The sequence below is a fragment of the Passer montanus genome, unplaced genomic scaffold, assembly GCF_014805655.1.
Source record: "Passer montanus isolate IOZ18808 unplaced genomic scaffold, ASM1480565v1 scaffold188, whole genome shotgun sequence".
Lineage (NCBI taxonomy): Eukaryota > Metazoa > Chordata > Aves > Passeriformes > Passeridae > Passer > Passer montanus.
In genome coordinates, this window is record NW_024366270.1 from 401318 (window position 1) to 422421 (window position 21104).

General features: G+C 43.7%; 1 protein-coding gene across 1 annotated transcript in view; it reads right to left on the bottom strand.

Annotated features, from left to right (window-relative positions):
* Nucleotides 1–15709: 15709 nt before the first annotated feature.
* LOC120500690 (protocadherin Fat 4-like) overlaps nucleotides 15710–21104 on the bottom strand; it is a 60835-nt gene continuing 55440 nt past the window's right edge. The window contains exon 16 of the mRNA XM_039705896.1: nucleotides 15710–19192. Coding sequence (XP_039561830.1) covers nucleotides 17319–19192 — 1874 coding nt within the window. The 3' untranslated portion in view covers nucleotides 15710–17318. The remainder of the gene's footprint in view (nucleotides 19193–21104) is intronic.

Sequence of the window (21104 nt, forward strand, 5' to 3'; positions counted from 1 at the left end):
CCCAAAAAATCCACTTGAATTTGCTGTACTTGAATAATTCCTGTAGAATGAGAATGAGCATCCATCAGAGAGCTCCAATGGGACTGGCAACAGTCACTGCTCTCCACCCACTGGGAAGTTAATGCCAAATGAAAACTCCTCTTTATCCAAAACTCAGATGTTCAGTTAAATCATTACATATGTACTTTATATTACCTATTACACACGACACAAAATATTCGCCTGATTTTAATTAGACCGATGTTATTTGACCATCAGGGGGGAAAGCAGAATGAGATCAGAGGACAAAAAAAGAACAGGTAGCATTTAAACAATATCAGAGTGTGCCTGTGCTGTGGCTGAAGTGTCTGTCACACTGTAAAGATCCCCCTTTCATATTTTCCAGTAATTTTTACATTAAATTTACTTGCTGTAAAGAAGCAACAGTTAAAAAATCCTTACCAAATTGTTTTTAAAATAGAGCTGGACATGCTCATGAAAGATACATTGATAATCCAAACTTATGGGGTTCCAGCTCATCCCACAGTTTGAGGAGGTCCCATAGCCAGGCTTTGCCAAAATCAATGGGCTTGCCAAAGTCACAACAGGGAAAAATTTGCCACATATTTTTTCTAATTGCCAGGTGTTCAAACCATCCACAGCAACTCCATTTCTGAAATCAGGAATTAATTGTTGAAATTTATTAATATATTTTTATGTTGTGAATTAATTACTTCTTCAGTATCTTCCATGAGGGAAGTACCTTTCTTTTTGTTTGTACTGCTCCAGTGCCTTGTGTTCCAAATCAGGAGGACACTGCTAAGATGAATTTATTTAACCGTGCAATTAATTTTCAGTGGAAACTCAGCCCATTCTGAAGTTGACAAGCACATCCATCCAATGATTGCCAAATGTATGCCATTCAACAACTGCAAAATTCCGATTTTCAATTACCAGAAAAATATAATCCCAGATCTTCCTGTGTACTTTAGTGATTCCTCCTAGATTGGATGTAGGAAGTGCTTTCCTTTTCCCCTACAGGTCACAGTCACTTTTATTCTGTTTAAAACTGAAGTGGTGACCTGCAATTAAGTGCTAAACAATACACTTTGTTAGGCTCGAGATCGACAAATAATTGTTTTACACTGATCTGTGGAAAGCCTTAATGGAAGATGAGCAGACTGGGAAGGAAGTGCATTAGCATGAGGAGCATTTGGGCTGTTGACAGCTTTTGTCCCTTCTCTCCTTTCTCACTCTTTTCCACTTGCTTTAAAGCTCCTTCTGCAGAAGATCATTAATTGATATTAATGGCTTAGGTCACAATTAAAAAAAAATCCTGAAAACTTCACTTTGTTTTTCTGTTTGCTTGGCTTTCCCCTCAAAAGAGTGCCCAGCTGAAAATGTATTCGACACTATTAGCAAAAATTCCATCTGCCTTCCTAGCAAATCCACTTTAATATTTGTGAAATGGCCACCAAACACCTCATTACACAATATCCTTGATCCCATTGCAAAGTAGGTGCTCAAAAGCAGGGACTTTCCACAGGATTAAAGTAATATTTGAGACATAAGGAGTTGGTGTCCAAATTCATCTGTAACCCTCCAGCACCAGAGCCTCTCTCGGCCAGGGACAGCCAGACCAAACCCTAGCTCTGATTTCCTGCTTTTTCCTCATTCCTTTTCAGGCTGTAGCCTTACAGCCTAAAGCACATCAGGTGATGTTTCTCATGCCTAACTTTGATGGACAAAGCCAAGACAAAAGGCTCCTCATTCCTCTTCTGGAAAGAGGAGCAGGGAAAGCGCTCGGGGTCAGGGCGCGCACGAGGAGCAGCCCAAGAGTGAGCTCATGCAGCTGAGCACGGGGAAAGGCAGCTCTGCGGCTGCCCAAAATGCCACTGCTAACAAACCCTCTCCAGCCCCAGCTGAATCACAGCTGTGTGCGTGGAGACCGTGGCAGAAATGCAAGGGAATGCGCCACAGTGGGTGAGCTTGGTCGTGGAATCACTGCAGCGTCTCTGGGTTCCCCCCGAGGGGCAGAAGAACTGCATCCAGATCTACTGCATGTGCAGTGGGTAAACCTTCAAGTGATTTGTCAAAGGTTTAGAGTTTACATTTGTTTATAGAAATGGGTAAATGCTGGGAAGTTGGGAAATTCTTTCCAGTCTTATCTGAAGCATCATGGACTTCCTTAAAAGGTAAGTTTGGGACTACACTTTCAGATGGATTCCTGGGACTTTGAAGAACTTATTCTGTTTGGAAAGGTCCAACAGCTTCAGGCTTTACTGAAACACAGCTTTTCTCACTGTATTTTCAACTATTTTCAATAAGTTCAAGTAATCTCAAGTAATGCTGTCATGCCAGAATCTTAAATAACTGCAAATGGCCAAGAAGAAAACTCATGCTTGTTCAGTGTGCATATACATATAGGTAAATGTATAATTATTTGGTTTTATAACATGCCTGGCTATTTAGCAAAAGCAGATTTTAAAAATAAAATAATAGCTTTTGGTATTCTGTTTTTAAAACATTTATCATTTCTTATTTCCTTCAAATTACCTTTTTTATTCTGATGACACTGAATGAGCACAAATTGAATGAGCAAAACTGCACAAATTTTACCTGTAGCATAACTAAAGGTTTCTGAATTACAGTCATAGCTCCACTGCTGTAACTTTATTTTTATTTCAATCTTAATTTTTAAGTCAGATTCTGCTCCCGAGCATGTCTAAGAAGGCACAGTCTGAGACAGAACTACAGAGGGACAGATTTAAACCCAGCAAAGCCCACACTGTGAAAATTTGGCTGCCAGCTGAGAGATTTTGGAGCTGCCACAGAGCTGCCTGGCTTGCTGTGACACACTGACTATGAGGTTTCAGTTCTTCTGCCTCCTCAGATACTGCTGATTTTCTGTCTGATTAAAAATGCAATCAGTGTAACTGAGGTATCAGGAAAAAAAAAAAAAGAAAAAAAATAAGAAAAAAAACCCCAAAAAATAAGGAATGGCAAAACCTCAGTAATGTTTGGTCATGTTTAACTGGAACTGACTGAGAGGAGTCAATGTCTCTCTGCAGTGTAAAAGCTGTAGTGAAAGAAACATAGGGAGAAACTGAGCCTCTGTCACTTTAAATGCAATTAATTATGAGCACAAGCTTGGCTGCTGAGTGAAGATGCCATTTGGAGGAATGGCAGGAAGGGCTTGCAGAAGCAGCAGTGCAGTTTGTGCATAGCAGATAGACTAAAACAAGTACAAATAACCACAGCAGTGCTGGCCTTCAGCACCTTCATCACAAACTATTCATCAGCAAACTGCATTTAGCTGAACGAGCAGTTTCTGGTGGGTAGAAGACCTCTCAAAGCACAGATTAATTCTGCTGATGGACCTTCCTCAGCTCTGTGGAAAAAGCATTGTGTGCTTGATGGTGATGCCAGGGGAGTTTGGGATGATGCAAAATGCATGAGTGCTTCCCTTCTCTTTTGTGGGCACAGTACCATGGTGGCGCTGATGGTGCTGCCAGGCAGTCCAGCAAAGCACAGCATTTCCAAGCTATTTTCACAGGATGTTGCACAACTGTACCCAAAAAAAGGTTTCAATACATCTTGCATCTGATTCTGAGCTCAGCTATCTGAGCCTCCATCAAAAATAACTCCCATGAAGCCAGTGGAGTCCCACTAATTTAAAACTAATGAGAGCAGAGAGTCGAGCTGAGTTCTCCCTCTGCCTTATTTTCCGCCAATTACTGGCTTCTATGGGGGCATATTTTTCCTTATGAGGCTACAAGCCTGAGGTGGATTTCATACACCAGCAGTGCTGGGTTCTGTCTCTGTCACTGAGAGTACCAGGGTGGCTCTGCAGCCATGGCCCCACCACTGCACCAAGGTGCTCTCAGCCATGGGACACCTGGAAATGGACACCATCAGCTAGGAAGCATCTAGAAATCAATACCACCTCACACCATCCAGGTAACTCAGCCTAAAAAGAAAACCTGCAAACACATTTTCCAAAGCACTGAGGTCTGGGTAGGCAGTAGATTGTTGCCTTCACTCAGTGCCAGTATCAGTTTTTCTCTCTGAAAAGGATTTTTTCACTTCTGTTTGTGTTTCAAGACTATAGAAATGCAAGGCACTTTGGGATGATTTTAGCTTGATTATCTCCCTCCTTCCTGAAAAATGCAACCAAGTGTTCTGTGACCTGACATGATGCTAACAGATGCAATGTGGTTAAAAAAAAAAAGAAAGAAAAGGACATAGGAGAGGAGAAAGTCACAAAAATCAAGGGAAAATGGGAAAGAAAGGGACTATCTGAACAAACTGCAGTTTGCTAGTTCCTCGAGAGACAAAAACAGCTTCAGCAAATATTATTTTGGATGGTTCAGTGCTGTTTTCTCTCACCAGCATTTTGTGGAATGACTCTGGCAGAGTTTTACTGGTCAGACTGTCAATATATACAATGCTAATACAATAATAAACGTCCAGAGTCATGACTCCAGAGGCAAGCTGTTGATAGAGGAAAGCTTTGGAAACACAATGGTTTACTGAGAGCAGTCCCCCTTCCCCCCAGTCCCAGCATGCTTATTTATTTTTTCAGGGTCTTCTTATCATGGAATATTAAAAACAACCCTTCCCCTCCAAATAAAAGAACCACCCAGCAACACAAAGAGGAGTTTTCTGGTAAAGACAATGTGCAGATAGCAAGAAAATTGTTGCTATTTTTTCCTGCTTTAAGGTCGAGTGTTTGCTCCCACTTAATCCATAATAAGCCTGTCTTTATTTCAATGAACTCATTCGCCATATAAATGCCAGCAGACTCTTCCAACAGTATTTATGGAAATAAGCCACTTTGACAATGCTCTGCTATGTTTCCTGTTATTATGAAAGCAAACTAAAGTAATTAGGTCTGATAGCTCTGGAATCACTGGATGCTGAGTTAGGTTTTTTGATTTTATAGGGAAAAATGTTTAGCCAGGAACAGCATAACTGGCAGCAGACATGGAAGGGCCCTGCTTTATGCACAAAGTTGTGGATGCCCCACCCCTGGAAGTGTCCAGGGCCAGCTTGGATGGAGCTCTAAGCAACCTGGGATAGTGAATGCCATCCCTTCCCATGGCAGGGGTTGGAATGAGATGATCTTTAAGGTCCCTTCCAACCCAAACCCTTCTGTGATTCTCTACAGGACACACCCTGTGCCCCAGAGCATGGGGTTCACGTGGGGCTGCATGGACAGGGTCACATTTTAGTTTGGCTGTCCCTCCACCAGCACTTTGGTAAATGCTACATGTTCTCTGAAGTTTTTCCTAGGTTTACAGCTTCTGGCTATAATCAATCGTCCATATATAGAGCACATAAACTGCTCAAAGAGGTGTGATATTAACACGGGGAAAAGCCACCCCAGGCCAGGAAACAGTGAACAACAAAATGTAGATCAATTACCCCAGTCCTGTGCAGACTGTGGAACTAGAAAATGGGCCGAAATGCTACTCACAAATCACTACTTATATCCATGATATTTGGAGGATAATTATTTAATTTGAGGAGAAACCAGAAGGATAACCCAAAAGGGCTCCATAGCCTGAGTTCTTCTGGACAAAACTTGCTCTGGAAAAGGCTGCTACATCCTCCTGATGCATTACTAAGATGAGACTCAAGTGAGAAAGCGCTGGTAGTTTTTTAAGTGTCAGGAACTAGTGATTCCCTTTGCTTTGGGAACAGAGTTTTCAGCAAGAATGTGGCACTTTTAAAATAGGGAGAGCAGAGGAGGAGAGGAAAAACACAGCTGGTGTTCTCAGAGAAAGAAAAAAACAAAAAACCAAAACCAGAATGGCAAATCTGCAGTGGGGAACTCCTTAAAAGGGTCTTTCATGTGGTTCTGCATCAGACAAAATCATTTACTGAGCTATTTCAGCATTTTTGGTTAGTGCGTGACCAGGTCATTATGGTGTAAAACATAGCTTATATATATGTTTCTCTTTGTTCTTTATTCTTGACCCCAAATCCCCACAGGCCCAGGGGAAAACTAATGAGATATATTGATGAAGGTTACTGCAGTATTTTTGTGCAGAACTTGAAGAGGGGAAAGTTTCAGTGCTATAATCTGCATCCTAATGCTTAACCCAATATCACTTCTCATGTGCTTCCACTTCATCCTATGAACTTTTGTAGGTTCTCTTATCCCAGGGAGGATGTCTAAGCACCTATATTCACCTGTAAACACTGTAAGAGGAATGTATCTCTGTTTGCTGTGCCCAGGAGCCTGGATTTGGGAGGAGGGTTAGAGCTGCTGCCCACTGCGAAGACCCCCAGCCACTGCAGCACACCCCAGAGGGGCAGACCTTGGTAGAGCAGGCACTGGTTTGTGCAACAATCAGAGGCAGACCTTGGTAAAGCAGGGGCTGGTTAGTGAAATAATCAGAATTTCCACTAAGATAACAGGTAACAGCATCTGGATTTTTTAAGAAAACAAAATACAAATTCTCCTATGCCTGTTTCGCACGCGCATGTTGTCTTCATGCACACAAACCCGGAGCACAGAATTTGACTGAGCTCTTTTTATTTCAGCTGCTTATGGAGGAATAGCACCAAATGAAAAGCAGCACTCCAAGACACCCATTAGCCTGTTCTGCAAGGCTGGGAGTCCAAAAAAGACATTTGCTAAGTGTGGTGTGTCTTTCAGCACAGGCCTGGTGGAAACACTCGAACCAGGACCAGCAACGGGCTCCTTAAAGCATCCCAGGACAAGCAGTGTCTTTGCTGTCACTCCCAATGCTGGAAGTCCTTCCACAGACACCATTTCTGGGACAGCAGACAACTCATGGCTTCAGGAACATCGTGTGGTGTCTTGTACTGAACGAGTTTGGGAGTGTGTGCACGTCCACGCCCACCAGGCAGTTTCAGTGCCTCACCACGCAGCAGCCTCACCTCTGCTTGCTTTCTCTCCTTGTTCTGCTCTGGTTCCACCCAGCAGCAATGTCCCTGCCATGCCTGGCTCTCCCAGTACTACAGCCTGTCCCTTCCCACCAACCTGGCAGCCCTTACACCGCTCTGAGATGGGATATGGCTCTGGGCAGGCTGGCTCTGGGAACCAGGAGCCCTGCTGGTTCCAGGCTGTGAGCTCCCCCAAGCACCCAGGGTCGTACAAGAAGCCAGGTTTGATCCTCTTCTGCTTGCTTTGCTCCTGGGAAGCCAGCTGGGAAATGGGGATGCAGTAAATCAGCTGCAAGTGGGCTGCAAACACAGCAGTCTTGCACTGGCTCCAAAGCATCACAGAGGCTTTAGACCGCCAGACTCAAAATAGCAGGGATAACCTAAAACACCTGACTGCCTCATGGAACTTCTAAACATTTGGGATCAACATTGTCTGGAAATGACCAGATTTTATAAGAATGACAGACCATCCTCAAAACACAGCATGGCCTTACCACACCCTCAGCAGCAGGAGGCCTCACAACTTGGCTTGTGCTTCATAAAGGTAATATTATTACTCCTATTAATTGTATTACCATTACCTTTAATATTAGTACCTTTATTTCTGTGGTGAGCAAGTAGGTTTGGAGTGCTAGTTTAACATGGGCCGCTGAAGAGCTGCAAGGTGATCCCTGAGCCCCAGGAGCACCCAGCCACACTCCGAAGGGCCATTTCCTCACTATAAATACCAGAAATCAGGAATAAAGAGGAAGGAATTTGTCCCACCGCAGCCGCTCCCAGGGCAGCAATCCTCAGTGATGTATGGAGTGGAAAATATGTCAGAGCAGTTTAGCAGGAACGAGGAAAAAAAAATCGTGATGAAGAGAAGGGAGGCTGAGTGACAAAAGAGTCATGAAACAAACATCCAACCACAAATAATTTGTTGGTTTCACTGGTTCCCATTCTCCTGCTGACACGGCATCTTTTCCCCCTGCTGACTGTGCTTGCCATGAGGCACTGAGGCCTGGCAAACACGGGGGCTGCTTGCTCCAGAACAAAATGGATCATAACACACATAAACTCCTTGTGTGTCACTTGTGTCTGCACGTGAGATCAGCATAAGCAAGGAAAAGGGACCCCAGGATGAAGTAAAAGGGTGAAACAGAGGAGATCTGTGTGATGGTTGACCAATCTTAGCAGCAAATCTGGCCTAGAAGAAAGGGAAGCAAATGGAAAGGCTCATGCTGGAAGCTGAAAGCATCCTGGTGTTTGCTCAAAGGTGGACAAGGATTTCTCTCCTCCATGTGTGTTATGTCAGTATGGAAGGTCATCTGCGAGTCACGTGTGACCCTCCCCATCACTTCTTAATCCTCAAAAAGCAGAGGAAAGAGCCCACTAGAACCAAAAGAAAGTAAAGCACAATAGAGCAGTTAAGACCATAAAGAGCCACTTAAAAGTTTTGTTCCACAGAACCCTTAAGAGTTTAGGAAAGCGTAAAGGACCCCTTGAAAACATTAGGTTGCCTGCTGCTTTTTGTTTAGGAATCTCCATCCAGCCGTCACAGGAAAGATACACAGGCTCTTGGACACTTCCCTAACAGTTCTCATTTTAGGTAATGTAAATAACATTTTTTACATTAACATCTTATTTATGTAGGATCTTCTGTCCCAGCAGATGTCCTACAGCTGTAGGTGTATAAAATACAAAGCAGGGCTGGGGGCAGTGGGGGAGGATTAATCTCTTCCCTGTACTCAGGCAGCTGAGGAGGCAATCCAGTGGTGCTGTGGAAGTGTTATCAGCTAATATCACACAAGTTGGATATCAGGCCACAGCTGACTAAAACTCAGTTTGTCTTATCCCTTGATGTCCCACATATAATCTTTTTAAGTCAAAGATGTAGAAGTGGTGTAATTATTTTTAGAGAAGCCATTTCTATTTTTAGGTGGAAGAGAGTAGGTGGAATAGAATCACAGGAGAGTTTGGGTTGGAAGGAGCCTTGAGGCCCATCTCATCCCAACCTCCCTGCCATGGGTAGGGACACCTTCCACTATCCCAGGTTGCTCAGAGCCCCATCCAACCTGGCCTTGAACACTTCCAGGGATGGGGCAGCCCCTGTGCCAGGGCCTCACCACCCTCACAGGGAACAATTTTTTCTACTAATGCATGTTTCCCCTACTGCAACTACTCACAGATGTCTGTGGAGCTGCGCTGCTGTTCTTGACTAACCACAGAGAACCAGCTCTTCAGCTGCTACAAACCAGCCAAGTGCCCCTGCTTTCAGCAAAAAAGAGGCCAGTTTTGCACCAGGACTTAAAAACCCTTCAGAGCAAAAAACACCATGAGGTAGTAGTTAGACCCAGGAATCTGCACTATTTAATCCTATTAAAACCATTTCTCAAAGGCAGATTTTAGCTTCACAACCTGTTGCTGGTTGCTGAGGAACCCCACAGTTCTGCCCACTGCCTTTGTTTTCCAGGCACTATAAAGTCTGCAGATTTGTTTTCCACCAAGTGAATGTCTCCTGCCAAAGGGCAGGGAAGTGCTGATCAGACAAGTTGGAAAAGGTTCTCTTAGTTGTCATACCACAGCTTTTCTCTTGTCACTGACATTTTCCAGATTAAAAACTCTCAGCACTCCACAAGATTCCTTTATAAGTGTAAAAAAAAAACCCAAAAAAACAGGTCAAAACTAGCTACAGAGAAACCCTATTAAAAATCCAGGACATGGTGTACTGCATGAGCAGAACAGTTAGATATGTACATGCCTGGCTATTTCATGGATGGAAAGAGAAAAATTGACCCAATTACAGACCTGTCATACTCCACTTCTCTCTTCAGAGTATTGAATGTCACTTAAACCAAAGCAAACAGCCAAGCTCATTTCCCGTGACAAACATCCAGGGACATCTTAAAGTCAAAACAGAAGCAACCAAAATGAGAAGGCAGAGGAAACTTTGACAAAGCTTCAGAACCTCGTCAGATGCAATTATTCAGTGAGTGCACTCAAGTCAATGAAAAAGAAGGGCCCCCTTTGCCACAGAAAGCATTGGAAAGTTTCAGGGGACACTATTTGCAGCCTTAGCTTCATGAAAAGCTGCTCTTGGTTTTAAGAACAGGTGAATAAAACCAACACTGAGAAAAGGAAATGGGATACAGAACAACAAACAACAGAATTTCTGGTAGCAGCAAGAAAAGGGTCAAAATGAACAGAATTTAATATAATATGCTTCATAATAAACTCATGCCTAACTGTAATTAAAAACTTCAATCAAAAGTCAGTTCTGTTGAAGTAACAACATTTCTTACCTCTTTCATGCAACTCAAGCTGCAAACTATGGAGAAAAAAATGGATCAAATCCCTAAACATTACAGGATTAGAAAAGCTCCAAGTGACACCCATAGCTAAGGCATGATTTGCCCCAGCTGGAACAAATTTCCTAATAAACCTAAGGCTACAAGTCTCAAGCATCACTGGCACTTACCAGGAATGACCTCCCTCAGGAGCAGCAGAGAGCAATCGTCATCCCCAGGGACCTATTTGTTCCATCAGGATCTCTCTCCTACTTGTGCTTTGAGTGATTGGATGGTGCTGTAAATGCAGCCTGGGCACTGGAGACCCTGTGGGTAATTTTAATAAACGTGTATTTGACATGGATAAAATAATCTGGTTACTCGGATTTTCTGTGGCATTTCTGGGAAGCCAGAGCTTAATGCAATTCCATAAAACAATTGTTGAAATGTTGGGGTGCTCCAGTAGATTAGATACACTAATTTTTGGCTTTCAAAGGATTGCATTCTTACGTGCTGTTACCTTTGAGTGCTTTCAGCTTCGATTAAATCTCAAAAAAAGCCCCTTAATTTCCAGTCTATTTTGCCTATATAGACTCAAAACCAGATATATGTGAAACTGTACAGATTCCAAACCAGAACAGCAGTCAGATGAAACCATAGAGGGGTGATGCTGTGGATGTCCCAACCCTGGAAGCCAGGTTGGATGGGGCTAGAAGCAACCTGGTCTACTGGAAAGTGTTCCTGCCCACAACAGGGCGGGGTTGGAACTGGGTGATTTTTAAAGCCCCTCCTAAACTAAAGCTTTTGCCTGTCCTTTTTCCTGGTGACAGTAATGTGCTCAGACTGAAATACCAATCAATTTCCCCTCACAAAAGCATTTTCTCCCTTGTAAAAGAGCATTTAGGCAGAAATTCACAGGCAGTTAGGAATGTTGTCCTGGCAATATCAAAATCCATGGCTGCCTTGGGACACCAGCATGGTCCAAGCATTCCAAGGCTGAGGGTGGGTTTTCTTTATCAGAACTCGCTGCTCTTTCTCAAAACTAGCAGGCTGCCTCTGGCAGGAGTTCAGAATAACATGTCATGTTGATTACAGCCCCTCCTGCGAAGCAGGGAGGTGTCACCATCACAGCAAAGGCATTCCCTGCCACATGCGGTTACACAGCTCTACAGAGTCCAGCCGGTTCTGATGATCGTGATAAATTCTACAGGTGTAAAAAAAAAAAAATAAAAATTAAACACTATTCATTTTCCTTTTTAATATGCTTAACATCAGTTGTTTTAAGAGAGACAGACCATTCCAGCTCTCCCTTAGCTTTCTACGAACTACAAGGAATTCTTGTAAAACGATGCTGTCACATTGTTTCTTTGCCAAGGTTTAACAAATTGTTTTAATAAAGACTTGCATTACTGAACGAGAGTTGTATTTTAAAGGAAATTGCAATGCTTATTTGTAAGAATTCTAGATTATTGCACCAAAATGTGCTTTTTGAATGATTCATCAATATCCATTTCTCATCCTCTATGTTCTTCTATATTAATGTTTGTTTTCTATATTAATGCTTATCTCCTATTCCCTAATTTGCTGTTCTAGCTAATTGCACAAGATATGCAAGGAGAAACACAAATTACTAAATCAGACTCTGGCTTTTAAAAGGCTCAGGGGAAATAAACCAACAAATGGGAAGACAGGGACCTGTTTATTTTCCCTGCTCCTTGTCTGATGGGCTGCACAAAGAGTCACAGGGCTTTAGGGGAACACATGGAATCAACACAGAACAGCAGCCTGGGCTTTTGTGGCTGGGGGGAGGCAGGTTGCTGATCTGTTTTCCAAACCCAGAGTCCTGACAGGGAATTTGCAGGGCATTAATTGCCACGTGGAATGAACGTCCACAGTTCTGTGCTGTCACACATACGTGTCACACGGTCACTCAGCCTGGAAAAGACTTCCAAGATCACTGAGTCCAACCATTAACCCAGCACTGCCAAGTCCACCACAAAAGCACCTCCCCAAGTGACACATCCTTGCTTGAACAATTCCAGGGATGATGATTCCACCACTTCCCTCGAAAGCCTGTTCCAATGTCTGCTCCTCTTTGTTCTCCCGACTGATGACACCACCCGTGAGTTATCCAAGACACCACACGTCATCCTTGGGGCTCACTCTAGAAAGACTGAAATGTTTTTAACCCCCTTGCTGGTGATTTGTTCTGACTGACACAAATTTTCTGATGTGGGGCTTTCATCCTTATTTTCTTCCAGCTGACACTGTTTGGTGACTCCCTAAAAATGTTTCCTCCGAGAGGATGTAAATTAAAGTTAAATGAATGTAGTTTGGCATTCCTGTTTCCCAGAGGTTAGGAGGAGCCATTTCCACTCATTCTCCATCTCCTGCCAGGTGTGCTTGCCAGCTGTAAGGGAGGAAGGAAAGCAACACCTTGCTGGATCCTCATTTTGCCCCACACTGGAAGCAGAGGAGTGACAAAATTGTGGAAGATCGGGATGAAGCCAAGCTCCAAGCAGGCACAGTGTGATCCCTACAGATGCAAATGGAATGCTGACACTTGACTGCCTCAGGCCACCACTTTGAGGGTTCTCATCAGAAAATGGGCTTGGTGGAAGCCACTTCTGAAAATTGCAAAAAATCTGCTTAACACTTATGAAAATACTTGCTTGGAATGACAGGCGGAGAATCTTCTTCTTCCCCACCAGTAAATGATAACTTAGAACAACAGATATTGGTAATCTATGTGTGGAATTACTTTTTTTTTTTTGTACATGCTCACAAATTAAATACATGTGGCCCTAAAATTGAAGAGCGAGTGTCTTGAGGATTTACTTTGTGAAGCCCAGAGATGAAGGTGGTTTTAAACTCAAAATGCAACTTAGAAAGATTCTATTCAGTGCTGATCCTCTCAATACAGGACAATGAAACCTCAAAGCCACTGGAAAAAGGCTGTAAAAATTACTAGGAATCCAACCATATTTTATTGGTGGAAAAAGGTCTTGTAAGACAGTTGAATGGAAGGTGAGGTTCATGCAAAATGTAGAAAAGGCCAGTTGAGTGCAAATATCTAAATTTTTAAAAAAGACAAGCTGTGGTGTTAACAACCTAAGCACAAGGTGTCAGTCATCCTCATTAAGTGCTCTTTATAGAAAACCAAAGTGAGCACATTAGGATGAACAAAATGCTAATTTCACAGAGCAAATGAAAAGATGGTGGAATTAATACATGGATGGTCATAGAAAAGGATAAAAGGGTGAACAGTAAAATGCTAGGATGATAAAGCAGGGAGATCAACATTTTCACTTTCTTCCCTCAATCCTTCTTAATAAAATAGCAATATATTCTCTTCATCATCACCCTCTCCTAATTGTCCTTCCCAATTTCAAAGAATCCATAATTACAAGTCTTCTAGAATCCAGTTAAGAAAATACCATTAACACATCCTAACACTGAAGAATAATACTATTACTTGAATTTTGTGCTTCAAAAACACAGTCTACAATAAAAAACACAGAGCTCTCCCGAAGAGCTTCCACCACATCTAATTTACCTTATGAACACTGGCAGCTCGAGTCCTTTGGCTGGCTCCTTCTCCTGCTTTTGAAGACATCAGTGAGCTCCTGCACCCCCTTCCAGCCCCAAGCCTTCTCATTCCCAGACTGCAGTAATGTGGCTCCAGCTGGATTTTGCACTGCTAACCGATACTCCCTGACACAGGTTGTGGTCTGCAGCACAGACTCGCAGTCTGATCATTGATGGGGGATGTTTTCACCAAAACGTGGGACTCTACGTTACTTTTCAATGTAATGTTTTTTACTTTTAATTTTGTGGTTTTAAAGTTACAAAACTCCCATGAAAAATACTGAGAAGTCTTGAATTGGAAAAATTTAGATTTCACTCCTTTTATTCATTTATTCACCTACCACAAATGGCAGCATTCCTGTATTTTCCTTTTCATATTTTCCTTTCTATTCTCTAAACAAGAGAATGCCAAGTAAATCTGCCATTTCTCTGTCCGTTTTCATCTAATTAGTAACATCATCAGGAGAAAACATCTCCACCTGAGCTGGCAAAGACCCTTCAAGCACTCTACCAGCAGAAAGACAGGTCAGAGACAAATTGCTGACATGAGATGTGTTTGGAGGCTCCTGTGCACCGCAGTGAGCAGTGCAGACTGTTTTTCTTTCCACGTATTTATGACTTATAATATGTCCCAGATCTTGAAATGGGACCACGTAGTTCTGATGATGAACCAGGGGAATTATGCAGCTCACTCCCTCACAACTGGTAACTTCGGATGATTGCTCCGCATGATTCACTTGGAACCCCTTGCTGATCCTCATCATGAAAGAATTATAAAAAAAGGGCAGGAATGGATCGTATGTTTAAGTGTCAAAAACATCTCTACGCCTTTCAGAAACAGGGAAACAAGGAAACCAGTAAAATATACATTTGTCTACCATACAGTGTCAAAATTTAGAGCAACGCACTGCTCCTCGATAAATTGTAAACTGTGCTAAAGTTATGACATGTATTTTGTGTAAGTCCACACTGCATATTATTCCCCTTTAGCAAAACTTTTTGATAAATTCAGAATGCTTAACAGGCATAACACAGCCCTCAATATGTTTGGTGTTACATTTAAAAGCTTTCATTTGCTAAAGTTTTCATGTGTTATTAAAATCACTGCTTGGATGTGGTACAATTTGTATTAAAGGATAATATTCAAACTAAACAAACAGCTTTTTAACAGATGTTTAATTACAGCAGCTCCTCAAACTCTGAAATCACTTCTGGAACTCATGTTATTTCAGATGAAACTATCTGCATACCAATATGGGCTACCTTGGCCCATTATCTTTTCACTTTTGTGGGGCACGATGCAGTTGGGAGCACTTTTGGTCAAGAAGAGCTGGATCCTAATTGCCAGTTTTGGGACAAAATAAACTCTAAACCAAACAAGATACACATAACCCCCCCTTGAATTGTTGCCCTTTTTCTAAGTTCTTTACACTTACCACAAAGGGCAACCTCAGAACTCACCTCTTCCCTGCAGCCTTAACTTTTTCACTCTCTGCATTCTCCAAGAAGTTGTCGAAGTCTGACTTATCCCTTTGTAAGTACAAAAGAATGCAGTTATTTATTGTTCAACTGCTGCTTTATGACAGAAAGATCTTGTTCTCACACTCCTCACTGTCTGTGTACTGGAAAGCTCCAGCTTGGAGCAGAGGTGGAAATCATGGTTAACAAATGCAAAACCAGTTGCTGCTAATAAAACCCGACGGACTAAAATACAGCTTTTATTGTTTTATTAGAAATATGAAAGAAGATTTGATACTTTTGACATTATCTTAGGCTCAACAACCTCATGATACTCTTCTCCATCTTCCTGAGATACGTACTTGGTTCTTAAAGCCTGTTTTCTGATTAAAAAGTTTATATAGCTTAAATACCTTATAACTGAAATCCCAAAAGTGAAGATTAGAGAGTGGAAATTAAAAGAGAAAACACAAAAGGTTTCCAATAACACACACGAAAGATTTTAAATAAATATTTTAATTCTATTATTGGCATTTACAGGTAGAAAGCATACAGTATGTTACAATTTTATCAAAATGTGAAAAATATGGATGTTACATAAGTAACAAATGTAAAAAAAGTATTTTTCTTACCTTCCCTGAAAGTAAGAAAACTATTCAGCATAGGAAAATATTGATATAAAAAACACAGCTTAGGTAAAAAAAAAAAACAACAAAATTTGAAGTTTTTACACAGTACAACAGGTACATCAGATCTGCGTGAAGATGTAAGGACTTTGTGAGAATCTATTTCACCTACAACTTTAGGGAATTGGGGACAACTGGTAAGCTACGTTAATGAATCTACAAGTAGTTTTCCCTCATATCTGCTCCAAAATGCTAGAGTGCAGTAATTTTCTATACAATAAATAATTCTTCAAAATTTCCACCATAGAAAATCATAGAATGCAGAAAATGCCACTCCAAGGTCACAGAGGCTAGGCAGTGCTTTAATAATAATTATGATAATACTTATTATAGTGCTTTATAATGTTGAAGCACTTCAGAAGAGTTAACTAATTAGCCCTCACAACACCCCTGTGAGGCAGGGAACCAAGTGTTCTTCCTGCCTTTCCACGGTACAGATGGGAAAATGGAGTAAGGGGAGAAGCACAGGCTGCAGCAGCAGCACAGCCAAGCTGGGAGGCCAAGAGATGTGGGAATGGACAGGTTTGTCCCTTGCTGCTGTGAGCCAGGGGACTGGGCTGGGCTGACAAATGACCATCAGGAATCACTGGGGTGGGGGCAGGAAGGGACCAGGATTAAGTAAGCATCCCCAAAAACATTTCATAGAGATTCAGAAGCTCTCACACAACTTTGTCCAAAAAAAACCAAACCAAAACAAACAAGCAAAGAAACAAAACAAAAAAAAAGAAAAAAAAAGAAAAAAAAAAAAGAAAGAGACCTGAAATGAACAAATAAACAAACTGAAAAGAAGAAGAAAAAAAAAACTCCTAAAGTGCTGACTGGCTTGAGCTGCTTCTAGCACCTCTTGTATGGAATAAGACTTACAGCAAGCACTGTTGCCAGCAATTATTCAAGCTGATTTATTCCATAAAGTCACATGTGAGCAACTGCAGGATATGGTAACTACATTTTCTGAGACACCTCACTATGGTAATTCCTTCATTCACCATCTTACTTCCATGCACTTCTTAAGGAAAATGGAATCCTCAGTACTCTTGCATCGTAAAACATGTTAGTAGCTGGAGACAATATGCACATCCTTCACAATTGAAACAAAAAATTAGTTCATTTTCAGAACAAAGCATTATTAATTTAAGAACCACGAACCAAACAATGGTAAATAGGAAAACCCTTTTCAAAGGCTGCATGCCGAATATCTGGTTTGCAAATACAATGCATGCAGGAGAAATAAATTCATCCAAGCATAATTAAATTAAAAATGTCTTAAGTCTCTTTCAGCAGCATAATGGTTATTATTTTTAAAGTCTCCTCCAACCAGACTGGCCTGGGGATCAGATGCTGACCTTGGCTTTTCTACAACCATATAATGGTTTGAGCAGGCCCCGTGGCTTTGCACTGTGGCAGTACCAGGAGACAAAGCCTATACATACTGTTCTGCTTCCCCCTCCTTGGAAACAGGCTTGGCTGTACCACCTTTGCCGTCTTCACTCGCTGCTGCTGCTGCTTTCTCAGGAAGCGATGCCAAATCTTTGAAAACATCCACATAATGCCCAAAGCCCGGGCCCCAGTTCAAGAGGTTGTCCCAGTTGAAGCTTCCCGCTTGCTGGCCCAGCTTCCCGGGCAGGGAGCCCTCCCCGGCCGCGCTGCCTGCTGCCTGTGCCCCCACGGGCCCGCCCTCGCCGCGGCGCCCCGGGTACCGCCGCGGCTTCAGCCTCGAGCCGTAGTTGTCCTCATCATCCGCATCCGACTCGTTGACCTGGGACAACTTGGGCATCCTGGAGGTGTAGGCCACGGGTTTATCCCGGTCGTACTCCATCTCGGAGCAGGTGAAGGACTCGTGCGAGTCGCTGTCGGAGGAGGACTCGGGCGCGGGAATGCCGTCGGCCGGGTTCCTCGTCCGGGACAGAGGCCTCCTGCAGTCCTCCTCGGAAGAGGAGCGGCCGTGGTCTGCGCTGCAGATGCTGGGGTTCCTGGGGCGAGGGGTGTTCAGTCTCTCCACCTCTTCGATGGAGAGCCCCACCGGGGGAGATGTCTCCAGCGGGATCTGCCCGATGGGCTGCTTCAGGCGGCTTCCCGGGCGGGAGCTGTGGCCCGCCATGGTCTGTGGGCTCTTGCTTCTCCTCCCCAGCCGCGTGGCGTAGTTGAAGATGCCGGGCTGGCAGACATCGCCATGCATCTCCAGCGGGCTCCCTTCCCTGATGGCGAGGTGCAGCTCCCTGGCTGGGCTGTGCCTGTAGAACGTCGAGGATTTGGAGAAGGGTGCGGGGCTGTGCCGAGACAGGGGGTTGGGAGTGGGGCACGCCGAGTGGCTCAGGGACGTTGTCCTCAAGCCCTGTCCGTAGGCAGGCTGGTAGGTCAGGCTGCTGGCTCCCAGGGGCATGGGGGACTGCCGGGCGAAGCCCAGCGGGCTGTGCCTCTGGATGGAGAACTTGGGAGTGTGGCTCCGGAACTGCTTGTAGTGCTGGATGATGTCAGCGTCCGAGGGGGCGATGCTGCTGGCATTGTCGATGTCGTAGTGCTCTATCTCAGGCTCGGGGGAAGCCAGCGGGGCACTGGGGATTGTCTCCGTGGCATGCGGGATGTCTGTCTCATCGTAGATGAGGTAAGGGTTTTCCCTTTCGATGATGTCGGGTTTCGGGTTCCCTTCGGGCTGCTTCCTGACAGTCATGTCATCACCGTAGGGTGGGATGTTGTCAGGGTCATCAAACGCCACATTCTCGCTCCCTTTCTTCTTCTTCTTCTGCTTCGTTTTCTTCTCCTCTTTCGGCCCCTTTGACTTCTTCCCCCGGCACTGGTTGCAGAGGATGAGGCTGAGGACCAGCAGCGCCAGGACCGTGGCGCAGCTGCCCACGATGGCCGGCACGGCCCAGAGCGGCAGGGACAGCTCGGTGGGGCGAGGGGACGGGAGGCACACGTGGCCGCCGCTGACGCCCGCCCTGCACTCATGGCCGGGGGCACACAGGACCCCCAGGCAGGCCACCACGGTCTCGCATGTCCGTCCCGCGTAGGCCTCGGGGCAGCTGCAGGTGAAGGTGGCGTGGGGCCCGGGCTCGCAGCTGCCCCCGTTGAGGCAGGGGCTGGAGGCACAGGCGCCCGGGGGCACGCACTGGTAGGCGAACCAGCGGTTGATGCACATCAGCTCGCCCCAGCAGGGATTGCTGGCGCACACGTCGGGGCCGTGGCAGCCCATCTTCACCGAGGGGTCTGTTTTGGAGAGCGTGGCAAGGCTGTGCTTGCCGGAGAAGGGGAGGCTCTCCCCGCCGTACTTGATGTAGGAAATGCAGCCGTTGAAGCCTGGGAAAGGGAAAGAAAGGGACAGAGTTGTTGGGAGCTGAAGTTTGAGTCTGCACTGTCAACAGCGCAGTACATACTCTCTGTACATACGCAGTGCATAGTCCACCGTTCACTAAACAAGCCAAGAATTCACATGGTGACCATAGGGAAACACCTATTCTTACAGCACTTAATGTCTTTAAATTGAATTTGAATAAATACGATGTCTAATGACAGAAATACAGGATATTCAATGTAGTCAGTATATTCAATGTGTTTTGGTATATTCAATATATTGAAATATATCAATATTTCAGTATATTCAATATACTGAAATGCTTTTGTCTCCCGATTTTCCCACATTTCTAAAACTTCCTACTTCCCACAGAGAATCCTGAGGGTAGCTGGCTTGGCTGTGCTAGCACCAAACATTATTTGAGTTTGCCTACCGTGCTTCAGCTAAACCTCCTGTCCCCTAAATTCATGGCAATGCTTTTGTTTCTTTGAGTCTTGAGGGGCCTTTTCCCAAACCTCCCATACCTCGGTTACAGTGCTACCCTACAAAAAGTTTTAGTGCTGTGAGAGCCCAGGGAGATGGAATTATCCCCAGGCTGTGTGCAGTGGTTGAGTGAGGTTACAGGAAAATCCAGTCTTTTGCCAGCCTAATAAACCTCTGTATTCTCCCAACTAAATCTTTTCTGGATGGGTTTTGAGGTAGTGCAACCTTATGGTGATCTCTGCTTGGAGCTGTGGCAAAATGCTACACAAAGATGGATACCACTCTGTCATGAAACAGCAAACATACTTGAGCTGTATGAGATGCTATTAAAGGTTGAAGATTCAGGTTCAGTTGGGAGCCCAAGCAAAAGTGGTGATCACCTTGCTGCATGTGTGGCGGTTCCTTGTAGTACTGATGTGATCAACACTTTGTCACATCTGCCTGGATTTGGAAACTTTATTGGACACAGCAACTTCACAGCCCTGTCACCTCGTGCGTTGTCTGCCTTTAACAGCACTGCAGATATTTTTGACTCTGAGTTCATGCAGAGTTTTATACCAGAGCCTTGTAAATCCTTGGTATGTCGTACCCAATGTAATCCAGTGTTAAAATAAAATAAAGTCATATGAATAAGGGATTTTGGACTGTGTGTGCTTAATGGAAGCCAGACATTCCTAATTTGTCTGCAACAGCATTGGGCAGTGGTGAGAGGTTAGTGTCCTCAATTTTCCTTGTTCCAGCTTTCCTAAAGCCTCTGCTTTTTCCACGCACATGCTGCTCATAAAACATACATGTAAAAAGGATAAAGGTCAGCACAGCATCCACAAACTTTTGTACCACATTTCATACACATTCACAATACAAAAGTGTAAAGTGTGAACTTGTTCCACTCAAAAATACTTTATCTGGTCATAATTCATGAAGCCAGGAAGATTTTTCAATACAGAAATATGTGAAAAATACATCTGTATTGTCTGGAGAATCTCACGTTTTGCAGCTAAAAATCACTTCCATCTTTACCTAGCACTTGGGAAATGATATCAAATACATGTTATCTACTTCTTTTGCCAGGGTTTGAGACAGTTACTTGAACTCTTAAGGGAGACTGATTTGCTCCTTAACAGCTAGACATCAGTCAGAGGGTTTTTCCTTATTGTCCTTGCTCAGAAATAAACCCTATTCTTCATTTGACAGCAGGATAAAGTAGCAGGACCTTGGAGTTGCAGAAAATATTTTAATCATATTAAAATATGTAAATACTGCAGGCTAAATCCTGCAGTACTTACCAAATCCCTATGAAGTTTTTGTTTAGCATTTTTGCCCAGATGAAAGATTTGCCTTCATTTTCCAGGTTATGACTCAGGTAAAGAGTACATCCTTTCTTCTTCATAGGGGTAACAAAAATACAGCAATTGATGTACAAGCAACCCCCCT